Consider the following 13,917-nt stretch of genomic DNA (forward strand, 5'->3'; position numbering starts at 1 on the left):
GTCCCCTGAGCTTCCTGATCTACCATTATCCTCTGAGCTGCCTGATCCGCCATGGTCCCCTGAGCTTCCTGATCCACCATGGTCCCCTGAACTTCCTGATCCGCCATGGCTCCCTGAGCTGTCTGATCTGCCTTTGTCCCCTGAGCTTCCTGATCCGCCATGGTCCCCTGAGCTTCCTGATCCGCCAATGGTCCCCTGAGCTTCCTGATCTGCCATGGCTCCCTGAGCTGTCTGATCCGCCCTGGATGCTTCCTGTTCCACTGAGTCACACCTTTGTCAGCCTCCAGGGTGCCCACCCTACCACCCAAGCTTATGGTGTGAGGATGCGCCTCTAGGGAGAGGAGAGTAATGTCACAATCACCAGTACTGACTCACTGCACCTGCACCTCATCCTAACTTTTATATTCCCTGCTGTTCACCATTCACTTATCTGGTCTCGTCACAGTATAAACTGTTCCTCATCAGACTCATTACATCTCTACTTACCTGTGATTGTCTCTACTCCTGTCTTCAGTCCCTCTGCCTGGTTCCCAATCACCATTCTTCATCTCCATCATCAACTGCAAGGAATATCAACCTGAATCTTCACCAGCTAAGTCACCATACATCCAGCAAGTCACCACCCACTTCCCATTGCCTAGTTCCCGCTGTTCCCCACACTCTGCTTTAATAAACATCTTTATCATTTACCTGCCTGTGTGTTCTCTGTGTTGTGACAAAAAGGGCAATCAACCACCCCTTTAAAAACACTAACAGCTCTTTACTAAATAAATGTTTTAACTAAAGCCTTTTAACTAAGGATTAATCAGTTTAATCTATGCAGTGCTATTTTACATTTGATTATTTAATTTCTCTACCTGAAAACTACTGTCAGACCTATCTGAAAAACCTACCTGAATCGCACTGTTTAATTTATGTGTCATTGTATCACAGACTGTTTACTTGTCTTTATTAATTTTTGTTATAATTTATATTATTTAGGCTAGTAGTTTTAGCTGTGGTATCGAAATTGGAATAGAGCATTTAAAATTTTCACTGGTATCTAGAATTTTGTTGTTGTTGTTGTTTATTCTTTCTCTTAAATTATAATTGAATGCTGTAATTGTATGTAACATCATCCTGCCCAGGGACTGCAGATGCAAATTAGCTATCTTAGCTAACCCTGCACGGCATTTGTTTTGTGTATGGTCCCTGTTAAATCATTAAATAAACTAAACTAAACTATCATGGCCAGACAAAGATGGCCTTTTATGGCCGGTAATTTTTCTTAAGTCATCGGCTATTGGCAGGTGTGGCACAATCGTACATTATTACTGTTTTACTGAAATATTCTGCAAATCAGATATTGCCCAATATTACCTAAAACTGTGTCTGTTAATGCAGATTTTCTGTCATTTTTACTACTTTGAGTAAAGAAAAAAAATTAAGCAAGATTTGCTCTATAACCGTTTGTTCATCAGTCATTAACGCATAAATTAAAGTTTCAACATCTCATAATGTACCTCAAAGTAGTGTGTCACTGAGAAATGCCATATATAAAAATAGCATAATAGGGGCACATTCATTTTCTGGTAAATAAAATGCAAGACTTGCACCGAGTCGTATCTCGGGGCCAAAATGAGATTTGTGTCTTGGGCCAATAAGCTGCCATTTAGAACCCACTCGAACATCCTAGAAACCAGCCTGAGAACTTTAGCAACCACACAACAACATGACACATCAAAAGTTTGAAGAATTTACCTTTACTTTTACTTTATAGTTGCATAATGTATTAATATTTTCTGATATACTGTCTATATAATGTATAGCTGGTTTAACCAGGCAGATGTCACACAATATTTGTAGTTACAAAACATCTTCATCACTTTCTCTGAAGTGGCATGTTTTTGCTGAAGTTCAGATGCTTCTTGTTAAACTTGTGTCCATGAGGGAAAGAATGTAGATTACTGTCATTAACAGAGTGCAGAAGACAAACCAGTTTCCTACTCATCCATTAAATTTTAGTAACTAAATCTAAATCTGAGAGGCAGAGGTCCAAAACATACAGGCTGAAAAGGACAGACTCATTCTTCAGCTGCAGCTTATTGGTGCATCAGGCAGAAACCGACACACACACACACACACACACACACACACACACACACACACACACACACACACAGCAGTAGCAGCCCGGAGAAGCACGAGAAGGCTTCTCCTTAAATGGTCAAAGCTCCCAGGAGTCACAGGGAGGCTTGTGCAGGGAAAAAAAGTCAGGGAGAGGAAAAGAGAGAGGACGCTGACGATTTTGGAGCTTTGAGGAAAAATAACAACAGCACAAATACAAAGAGGGCTTTAAAGGAAATAGTGTCCTGTTGAGAGAGCATCTTTCATCCTTGTTGGCCAATCAGGTAGAGTTACAGCAAGTTTTTCTTTGCATGGATTGATTTGTTCTCCTGAGACAAGAGCATGTGGCTGACACTTCCAGAGAGACACTTTAAAGCCCACAACATGGTTTCCTAGGATGAGTGACATTATTTTGTGTATTAAAATGTAGAATCTGATGGCCTGAAATGCACTTTTATGATGTATAAATTTACACACATTCTGGTACGGTGGGGTTCAAAAGTCTGAGACCACATTTAAAATCCGGCATTCAATCGTCATCTAATTTAATCATTGACATAAACAAAGTTTTAGACTCTGCACTATTTCTGGGTCGCTATATAATAAGCATATTTGTGATATTGATCATGTGACAGACGGTCAGATGTTCTTGTTTTCACTGAAGCTCAAGCTGCTCTTTGGATGCTTCTTAAATCATGCAGGACAACAAGAGCATCAGATGTTACACAGACTTGTGCTGTTTATGTCAGATTGCATGCTGCTGTCATTAAAGCTAAAAAATAAACCAAAAATTGGTAACCTAAAATGAACAGCTATTTATACCTGATATAACCCCCCCAAAAAATGGTTTTGATTTAACCCAGTGTATTTATACGTTTACTTGACAATGATTCACTAAAAACATAAAAGGTTTTCCTTAGCATTTTTTGTGTATCATTCACACTGTTCCACAAAACGTATAAAAGCTGCCAGGCCAGTAGATATGGCGATTTTGCAAAGAAACATTTCGCGCCTATAGACTAAACATGTAATACTTATGCGCATGACATCACCGTTTTCACAAAATCTTTTTTGTAGTTTATGATGGTAACGGTATCGTTTCCAAAAGTGTGTTTTCATGCCCCCAAAATGCTGTTGCCATGTAAACGAATGGCCAAAACACATACAAAGTTTTCAGATTTTAGTTAAAAAAGTTTACTATCATGTAAACACACCCTTAGGTTCATTCTTTGATGTAAAAAAAATTTTTTGGCCACAATTTAGATTAGGGTCCAGTTAAATTAATACTCTAAACAAGTACAGAGTAAAAATAAATAACTTACTATAAGGTTAGGGTAGGATTAGGGTTTGGTTGAGGGTTAGTTGCATGTAATTATACATAATTTTCTATTATTACACTCTAAAAAATGCTGGGTTAAAAACAACCCAAGTTGGGTTGAAAATGCACCGACCCAACAATTGAGTTGTTTTAACCCAATGGTTGAGTTGTTTTAACCCAGTGGTTGAGTTGTTTTAACCCAGTGGTTGGGTTAAATGTTGCTTAAGACAACCCAATTGCTGGGTAAGAACAAATCAACCATTGGGTTAAAACAACCCAATTGTCGGTGCATTTTCAACCCAACTTGGGTTGTTTTTAACCCAGCATTTTTTAGAGTGTACTATTATAAGTACATCTAACATACAGCATGTAACAAGGACACTGTAAAATAAAGTGTTATGGGTAGTTGAGTTTAGGTATTGGGTAGGATTAAGGGATGTAGAATATGCTCATGCCGCAATAGGCAATAATTTTTGCTTCATAAGTACTAATCAACAGCCAATATCCTAGTAATATGCATGTCAACTAGTTAACAGTGAGAAATAGACCCTAAACTAAAGTGCTAATTTTTTTTTGTTTGTTTGTTTTTAATAAAGTCTATTATTTATTGTACACCATTTAACATCTTCAGTGTGCATATGTTTTAGAATTTGTGAGCATTTTTCATTTAACTTTTTACTTGTTTTTTTGCTGAGAAGACAGTTTAAATAGTGAAATGTATATTTAATTTAAAAAGAACATTTCCACTAGTGGTCCAATACTTTTCTACCTCATTGTATTCGTTGGAAAGGTTTTCTTTTGTTCACCAAAAGGATGAAGAAATCCAATTTCGCCAGTTAGATGCTGTTCATGGCAGGTTTTTGGTGATGCTCACCTGAATCGCCTGTTTCTCAAATGATTTACAGTGACTGTATAGCAACCACTTCCTCTTTCACGCAACCGAACTTTCAGCAAATCTGGCTCACTGTATCTGTGTTACATAACCGCTGAAGGGAGGGGGGGGCAGAACATGCACTTTTCTCATGCAGCCGCGTCAGAGCTTTTGCCATGAGGTAACGCTGAGGTCATCAGGGACCCGGAGGGACCTGCCACTGAGATGGCCTTCCATCCTCCTCAAAATGTATAAGAGTTGAGCTCTTAGTGGTGACAGTCAAAGGCCAGTTAAAAATAGAAACAGTCAGTGAGAATAGAGCATTCACTGACCACAGGGAGAGAGAGAGAAAGCTCACAAATAGACTCATAGCCAGCAGGAAATAATCAGGGTGATTCGATTACACTGCAATATTCATCGACATGTCATGCTCAGCGGGGGAACGGGCTGCAGGACTCCTGCTGTCTCGCCTCACTGTATGAATGATGGATCACTGAAATCATTTAGAGTGCCCAGTCATTATCCTAACATGCATATATCAAAACTATGCTTTTTTTTAGATTGTTGTAGTAGTGTTGTTCATTATGATATTGTTTAAGCAACATGTCCTCCAACCCATACGCCTATATAGATCGTTTGTCACTTCCTTGGAATACGACCCAAGGTTTACTAAAGTTGCGCCCCTAAAATATCGACACTATTTTAATTTATGAAATACAACGCAGAGGAGCATTTTCTAAAGTTGTGCTCCTATTGGGGTATTTTTGGGGAATACACCTGCAGTACCAGTTTTGGCCACAATCTTACATAAGGATTGTTACATTTGGCCACATCTTTACCGCAGGAACTTTCCTCAGGAACTATGAACTTTGGGGTGGTACTCCAGTGGTACTCTTTCGACCACAGGACTCGGGACTCAGGACTCGACTCTTTTGACCAGGGTCTAAATGAAGTTCCTGGTCAATATTTCCCCCTCCAAATGGGCCTGCTCCCGTGCTAGTACTTTTTAGTACTAGTTCAGGAACTTTCAAGGGCGGGACTTGGGCGCTGAACATGCTGATTGGTTTAGCTCACGCAGCATTTCATTTCAACCGCCTTTTTTAAAAGTCTTTTGCGAGGTTCGTTCTGCATTCAGTAAATATCAGTTTTGCTCTCTCTGTCTGATGGCGGGCGTTCGTCTCAGCCATCTCACTGTAAATGTCCGTAATAGCTGATAATAACACAAGCTTTCAGAATACGCTAGTGCTCTTCCACTGTTTTGTTAATTACCTCTTTAGTAAACCAATACATAACGAGCAAAATCAGCACAGCTTGAATCTATTCCATGCTCGTTATTAATTTCACCATGTAAACGACTTGACCCGATTACTTTTGAGTGTGCGTCCTTACATGACGTGACAGCATGTGCTGCGCTCATGTCCCTCAGCACATGTAAACACCAGATCGGTTTACAACCCCAAATCAGAAAAAGTTGGGACAGTTTGGAAAACGCAAATAAAAAAAGAAAGTAGTGATTTCTAAATTTACTTTGACTTGTATTTCATTGCAGACAATATGAACACAAAATATTTCATGTTTTGTCTGGTCAACTTCATGTCATTTGTAAATATGCATCCTTTCCTGTCATTCAGACCTGCAACACATTTCAAAAAAAGTTGGGACAGGAGCAATTTAGGGCTAGTAATGAGGTAAAAGGGTTAAATAATGATGTGATTTAAAACAGGTGATGTCAACAGGCCATTGAAATTATGATTTGGTACAAAAGCAGCATCCAGGAAAGATCTAATCCTTTAGGAGCAAAGATGGGCCGAGGATTGCCAGTTTGCCAACAAATACGTGAGACAATTATTGAAATGTGTAAAAACAATGTTCCTCAAGGAAAGATAGGAAGAGATTTGGATATTTCACATTCAACAGTGCATAACATAATTACAAGATTCAAGGAATCTGGAGGAATTTCAGTGCGTAAAGGACAAGGCCGCAAGCCTAAGCTGAACAACCGTGATCACCGATCCCTCAGGCGGCACTGCATCAAGAATCGTCATCTATAAGCGATATCACCACATGGGCTCAGGACTACTTTGGCAAACCTTTGTCAAGTACCACAATACGTAGTTACATCCACAAATGCCAGTTAAAACTGTGCTGTGCCAAAAGGAAGACTTATATTAACAGTGTCCAGAAGTGCCGTCGACTTCTCTGGGCTCGGAGGCATCTGGGATGGACCATCACACAGTGGAAATGTGTACTGTGGTCAGATGAATCAGTATTTCAGGTATTTTTTGGGAGGAATGGACGCCGTGTGCTCCGGACCAAAGAAGAAAAGGATCATCCAGACTGTTACCAGCAACAAGTCCAAAAGCCAGGGTCTGTCATGGTATGGGGTTGTGTCAGTGCCCTTGGCAAAGGTAACTTGCAAAGCTTCTGTGAAGGCACCATTAATGCTGAAAAGTACATAGAGATTTTGGAGCATAATATGCTGCCTTCAAGAAGATATCTTTTCCAGGGACGTCCATGCATATTTCAACAAGACAATGCAAAACCACATTCTGCACACATTACAAAGTCCTGGCTGTGGAGAAAGAGGGTACGGGTACTTGACTGGCCTGCCTGCAGTCCCGACCTGTCTCCAATAGAGAATGTGTGGCGCATTTTGAAGCACAAAATGCAACAACAAAGACCCCGTACTGTTGCCCACCTTAAGACTTGTTTGCAGGAAGAATGGGACAAAATTACACCTGAAACACTTCATCACTTGGTGTCTTCAGTCCCTAAACGTCTTTTAAGTGTTGTGAAAAGGAATGGCAACATTACAAAAGGACTGTCATTATTTTTACACCCACTAGAGTGCGCATGACTTTAAAATGTAAATATTGGTCATAATAAGATGCTTGAAAAAAGATCTATAGGGTCGTGTTTTTTGGAGAACAGTTTGGTTAATATTGAATATTGAATCTGACCCAGGTGTTTTTGAAAGAAGTCTCTTACACCAAGGCTGCATATATTTGATCAAACAGTAAAATTGTGAAATATTATTACAATACAAAAAAATGTATAAACTGAGTCAAATAAATGTTTTATCCAATAACAAACATGTGCATAAACTACGATGGAAATACATTTACCGAGTAATTCCTCGATGTGCATGAAAAAGACCTTGCTGCATAACTTGTGGCATGACCAACCAGCTGACCGATCTCGTTGCACAGCATCTAAAAGGCTGTTTCAGTTGTTCTGAAATACCTGAACAAAGTCTGTTGTCAAAGTGGTTTGGTATTATTACCTCCCAGAACTGTCTTATACGACTGCGTCCCCAAACATTCAAGGGAAGTCAAACAGATTGTTTCAAAGAAGCGTTACAGTGATAACAAAAAATAATGCAACAAAGTTTGTTTCGGCTGTACAGCAGCTCTAGAAGAAAATAGTGGCATATTGAAGCTTAAGTAAGCTCAGTGATGGAGGGAGATCAATAATATTGTTGAATATTTTTAGTGACCCCAACTAAGCAAGCCAAGAGCTAAAGGTGACCGTGGCAAGGAGCCAAAACTCCATCAGGTGACAGAATGGAGAAAAACCCTTGGGAGAAACCAGGCTCAGTTCGGGTGTCAGTTTTCCTCTGACCAATGAACAAACAGTGTCTGATTATGATTCAGGCTGCATTACAGGTCAGAAGTCAAATCGGACCATTCAGAGTATTTATCCAGTTCCATTTGGTTGAAGATCAGATTCATCTTGCTGGTGTATGGAGACAGGTTTGTTGAGGATCAGTGCCACTGACTGTCATGCCACAGTCTCTTCTGATACTTCAGGGTTGCTTTGTGGTCGTGTCTAGGTGCAAGTCCACCATCTGATCTGGATCCGATATATATACAGCAGTCTTACTTCTGTTTTTTTGACAGTTTATCAGCATCCCTCCACCACCCCTTCTTTACACAGGAGGAGCACTCTGGGTTAGGGCCAAATTCCAAGCTCTGAGCCCTTCCCCTCGATAGCACACCGAATACGCTTTAAAGCTTTACTCCCTTTAATTATATGTAAGTGTGAACTCGTGAACTGACAGAAATTGATAATGTTCTATCTATGTATATGCCAGGTTAAAGGGGTACTTTAGCGCTGGGAAGATTAATCTGTATTTAAACTGGGTCATTAATGTAGTAGAAATGTGAAATTATTTTTTAATTTGGGAAAATTAATTATTTTTAGACTGAGAAAACGATCATTCGAATATACTCCAGGGTTTCTACTGATACAAAGCCATATGCTAATCGGTGAAATAATCCTTTAAAGAGATAGAATAACCCCTTTAAAATAACCCATTTAGTCTAGATTTAAACTGACAGTGTGTCTGCTTTCCGAACAGTGCTAGGAAGACTGTTAGAGAGTTTAGGTGCTAAATAGGAGAAGAATCGACCGCCTGCAGTTGATTTTGATATTCTTGGTATTATCCACTGGCCAGAATTTTAAGACCGTAATAGACGTGAAAGACTGAATTGCGTTGAGCTCGCTCAAGTACTGGGGAGCTAAACCCTTTTGTGCTTTTTAAGTAATAAGCAAGATTTTAAATGTGTACGATGTTTAATAGGGAGCCAATGCAGTGTTGACAGAACTGGGCTAATATGGTCCTGTTCCTGGTTCTTGTAAGAACTCTAGCTGCTGCGTTTTGGACCAGCTGGAGTTTGCTTATTAAGCGTGCAGGGCAACCACCCAGTAAACCATTACAATAATCTAGACTTGAGGTCTGGAACACATGAACTAACTGTCTACAATTTTGCATTGAAAGCATATGTTGTAATAGAATTGGTCAAATTTAGTAGAGAATGAAAATAGTTGGTGAGAGAGGAATCAAAGACATTGTAGGCTGGACTTAAACCTGCATGACCCACATGAGCACCAGAGCTCAACATGTCTGGAGCATGATGTGCAAGATGCTTATTTTATTGCTCAAAGTTTACTGTTTCATGAGAGACATAAAGAAGTTTTCATTTTCTTATATTAGCAATAAGGGTAATTCATAGTTATTTACAGCAAGGGCATAGAGCTATGAATGTAAATGGCACAAGACTTGATTGGATTCAGTTCACATTGAAAACTTTGAGTTTTCGTTGCAGACTTGCAAACAATTTTGTTGCAGAAATTGTCAAATCTAAGTATGTTTGAGACTTTATTGAGATTTTTGCTGAAACGTTTTAGGAGACGTGTGCGTTTAATGGGTTATTTTCTCAGTAGTAAAAACTCAAGAGCAGAAATAATAATAATTTGAAATCCATTCAATCTCATTGCTATCTTAAAGAAACATTTGAGAGCTTTTGGAGTTCTCTTTTCCTGATTCATACATTCCCATCAAAATCAAGCCAATATAAATCATTGTAGTGCAAATCCTGTGAGAGTGTGGAAAAAAATTGTTATCGCTTCCTCGCAGAACTAAGGAACACACTCTTATTTTAGACAAAGTGTTAGGGAAATATATCATCACTTGATATCATCTTTTAATTGCCAGTGATATTTTGAATGGCCTTTTCTGATAAGATAATAACACACATTGCACAACAGAACAGAGGAAAGATTCTTGATTTTTTTCTGGCAGAATATCATCATTGAATACGTCTATATTGTGTTTTTTCTCTCTTTTTGTTAAGGTCAGCAAAAAGCCAGCTGCAACCCTCCTAGTTCAGGACCCTGGTTCAGCATCTGAGCTTTGGCTGAAACACACTGTCAGTGTTTGTTCTGGGCCCTTGTCTGCAGGTAATGTCTGAATGCCATTAGATTGTTCTGCCCTAACTGTGTTTGGCGGTTGCACTCTCATTGCTTTGGTGCGCTCTGTTATGATTCAAAGATATATCAAGTTTGCCTCAGATGTTCCATCTGAAATAATAAATGTGTTGGCATACAGAAAGAGTAGAGAGCTGTTTGGTCTGGAATCTGATGTTTGAGTTGTTTACCACAGTTTGAGACTTTTGTAAATGGTAGAGCAGGTATATTCAATTGGCTGGTTTCAACCGGAACCAACTTTATCAAGATTTTTACCGTTTCTAGTTAAAAGTGAGCAGCGCATTAAAACAACAGAGCGGTTCACATCACAAGCCCACAGGGTCGTTTATAGTAATGATCCTCTAATATAATTATATACTGTAGAGCCAAACGCGCTTCATTCAAGCCCTTTCCATGCCGTGCCTGTTGCTTCTCTCTCCTGCTAAAGCACCACTTTAAGATCTACATTTATACATACATTTATACATACATCTACATTTATACATACATATATACATTTTATCTACAACCATAAACTGGTTATTTTAACAACAGTAGCAGAAACACAGTCAGCAAAATAGATTGATACTTTCACTGCAGAAATCTGTCACACATATATGACTCTGAACGTTCAAGAAAGGTTTGTGAAAAGGTTTTTTTGTTTTTTTCTCAACTACATTTAGCATTAGGCCTATTGCATGTTAAGGCCATTTCAAAATAAACATAATTGTTACAATTGGGGAAATTATTTATAGATTGCAAGGAAAGGCAACATAAACTTCGAACAAGATCATTTTTGATTATTATGTAGTACATTGTTTTTTATTTCATTATTATTATTATTTTTTTGTAGATACTTATTTTAAGCTAAATATAAAAATGGTCCAGATTTAGGGAGGAAAACCCTGAAGCCCCATACGGTATCTGTCACATGGACTTCTTTCTTACAAATGTATCTAAATGTCCAATAATAATAACATCTGATCTTACCTTTTAATATTCATGTCTAATTGTAATTGAAATAAGTTCATCAGACCTAATTGAGGTATTTGAGACATTTCTTTGTCTGCTTAACAGTATTGTTTCCTCTCCATCAGGTCTTCCATCTGTGGGAGCCATTGGCCTACAGCATCCTGCTGTACTCTGTAATAAGAGCTCCTTACCGGAACCGTCAGCTTGTGAAGAGCCCACGCCACACAACAGACAGGAGAATGTAGCTGGGTCAGTGTTTACATTCCTCTACTTCTTACAGGACAAGGCTTGTGTGTGTTTATGTAAAATCCTCACACAAAGATGATCCAGCATGAGGTGAGACAGTGCAGGAACCAGAGTTTATACTGTCACCCACCGTGGCCCCAATGAATTACTTTGACTCCCAACTTTTAGCGTGAACCGAAAACCCCAAGGACACACTCGTCTTGTGTAATGCAATAGGAAATGTCTCTTTCCACTATTATTTTTCTGTATTCGTACAAATATTTAGGGACCGGGATAAATATATTTGAATATGTTAATCTTGCACCAAGTTTATATAAAAATAAGGGGAAAACTGTGTTGAAAATTTGATATCAACAACATGAAGAGCATTAAACATTACATGACGTCAGAGCTTTGGTGAAGGAACTGTAGGAAGTTCCCGAGTTGAAGAAAAGGTAATAATTTATTATTAATTATAAATTAAAGTAAGAATTAATTAAAAGAAATATGTCAAATTAAAATAGATTTGTATTTAAAACTCAAAAAATGATTAAATAGTTTATGCAGCATGGCCTCTCAATTTTCAATGTAATTATATCATTTTCGAACATACATAAGAAGTTTTAGATTTAAGAAAGGACAATTTAAAAGCTCCCACAGCACTCTGCTCTGCCTCATTCTACAGTAACATTAATCATGAACATGTCCCGTCTGAATCTTTTCCATCGGCTGTGAGGTGAAGATGACATCTTCCATGAATACGCGCTCAATCTCGGCGTCATCAATCTCGCCTTTGTTTTGAATAGGTGACCTCTAGTGGCGAAAAATTACATAGTGTGGCTTTAATCTTTGAAATCTAATTGCATAATTTAGATTACATATAATCAATTGCTACCCAGCACTGGCACCAGAACAACTCAATGCTATTTTTGCATTTTCTAAAACACCACCAAGCAACCTCTCAGGACACCCTGATAAATATCTAGCAACAAATAGGACACCCTAGTTACTACAGAGCATCCTAGTTAAGAAGCACCTTATAGTATCCCAAAGCAACTGCATAGCAACACCCTAGCAATGTCCTGCAAACACCTAATATCATTGCATTAGGTTCGCTATGGGCAGATACTACTCATACTTTCTTTCATAAGTAGTATATTATTGTGTTGCTCTATATTGAATTGGCTATATTCTCTCAAGTGACTTTTGTTTATTGCTTTTCTATAGTTTAGACCGGCCAGCAAGCAGTGACAGCTTCTTCCCAAAGTCAGAGGCCAGTCAGAGCACCTTAGCCACCAACAAGGAAGTGTGCAGGAGTCTGAATAAAGAAGAGGCTGGATGTCAAGGAACTGAGCTACAAAACAGCAGAGGACAAACAGAGAGTTCTGGGAGGTGCCAAAAATCAGACTGTTGCGCTAGAACAGAGGCATTAAAGCTTTTGAACCAAGGACAGTCTTCCAAGTCAGTGGAAGATTGTGATAACCAAGGATTCAGTTCATCAGGAGAAAACCCAGTAGAGGATACCGGGAGGTGTCAAGAGGGACCTGAGGAGTCAGATTGCACTGGGAGGAGTCCAGAGGAATCTGAGGACAGTGGAAAGAGTCAAGCAAGGACAGGGAACAGTGAGACTCAAGAGGAACCCAAAACAAGGGACTCCGACACATCAAAGTGTCCAAGTGTCCAAGCCGCTGATCTCACTGACACTCCAGGGGTGAGTTATATACATTATTATCAAACACTTTGTGGAACCATATCATTTAATCTGGTACTGATTCAGTGTCCACAAAGGGCGGTGCACCTTAGATATATATATTGATAAAAACACATTGTTTACTGAATTTTACTACACCTTTGGAATCATTTGCCAAGCACCTGTTATTATCCTTCCTCCTTTTGACCTGGACTCAATGTTTTCCCATTTAAGGAATGCATCCTTTCCAGTGTTTTGGTTGTCATAAGCCCTATTCAGACTGGATTAGATTAACATGGGGACGTGGAGGTAAAGTAATTATTACCAGTGGTTCTCTGTGATTTTAGTCCCGTCCGAATGTGCCATCTCGGTAGTCATTACGGACAATGTCAGTAAAGATTACCAAGACTTTTACCTTCTGTAAAAAGGTCCGGAAAAATGACCTGGGGTAATACTAATCCCGTTCGAATAGACCCGCTGTAAAAATGTGAGGTAAAATTCCATAATTTCCTTTTTAAAAGTTTTTTTAAAAAGGCATTTTGCATTCTTTGAGGTGCTTGAATCCTTCGGTTGCATTGTAGGTGGAGGGACAACTCTGTGGCAAACCTCCAGTATTTTCCGCATATGATTTAAAACAAAAAGAAGATCAAAAGCACTTATTAGAGGCACAACACTTATTTTAGCTCTAGGAAAGTGTCTATTACCAACACAATCCAATCAGAATCGTTAGACTGGATCTAACTGTTTATTAAAACAAACATTATATTGTAGACAGAGTTCAGACTGGCGCTCATGTGTTTGCTCACATGATAACAGCAATGTCATACGCACATGACGACACGGAGGTTACCGTGGTGTGTAAAGCGAGTTACTCCTCCCACTTCTGCTAGTTTTACTGAGATGTCTTAATCCTGTGCGAATTGACCATTAATATAACAGACGTCCTGAGGTAAAATGACTTTACCCCGACGTCCCCATGTTAATCTA

At 39.0% G+C, this 13,917-nt stretch overlaps 1 protein-coding gene across 8 annotated transcripts in view; it reads left to right on the forward strand.

Moving 5' to 3' along the window:
• The window catches only part of mrvi1 (murine retrovirus integration site 1 homolog), an 80,174-nt gene that overhangs the window by 30,553 nt on the left and 35,704 nt on the right, over positions 1-13,917 (forward strand). For all 8 annotated transcript variants that reach the window (XM_067413490.1, XM_067413235.1, XM_067413399.1 and 5 more), the window contains 3 exons: positions 9,932-10,037; positions 11,141-11,264; positions 12,468-12,951. In XM_067413490.1, coding sequence (XP_067269591.1) covers positions 9,932-10,037; positions 11,141-11,264; positions 12,468-12,951 — 714 coding nt within the window. The remainder of the gene's footprint in view (positions 1-9,931; positions 10,038-11,140; positions 11,265-12,467; positions 12,952-13,917) is intronic.

The sequence above is a fragment of the Pseudorasbora parva genome, chromosome 1 (assembly GCF_024679245.1).
Source record: "Pseudorasbora parva isolate DD20220531a chromosome 1, ASM2467924v1, whole genome shotgun sequence".
Taxonomy (NCBI): Eukaryota; Metazoa; Chordata; class Actinopteri; order Cypriniformes; family Gobionidae; genus Pseudorasbora; species Pseudorasbora parva.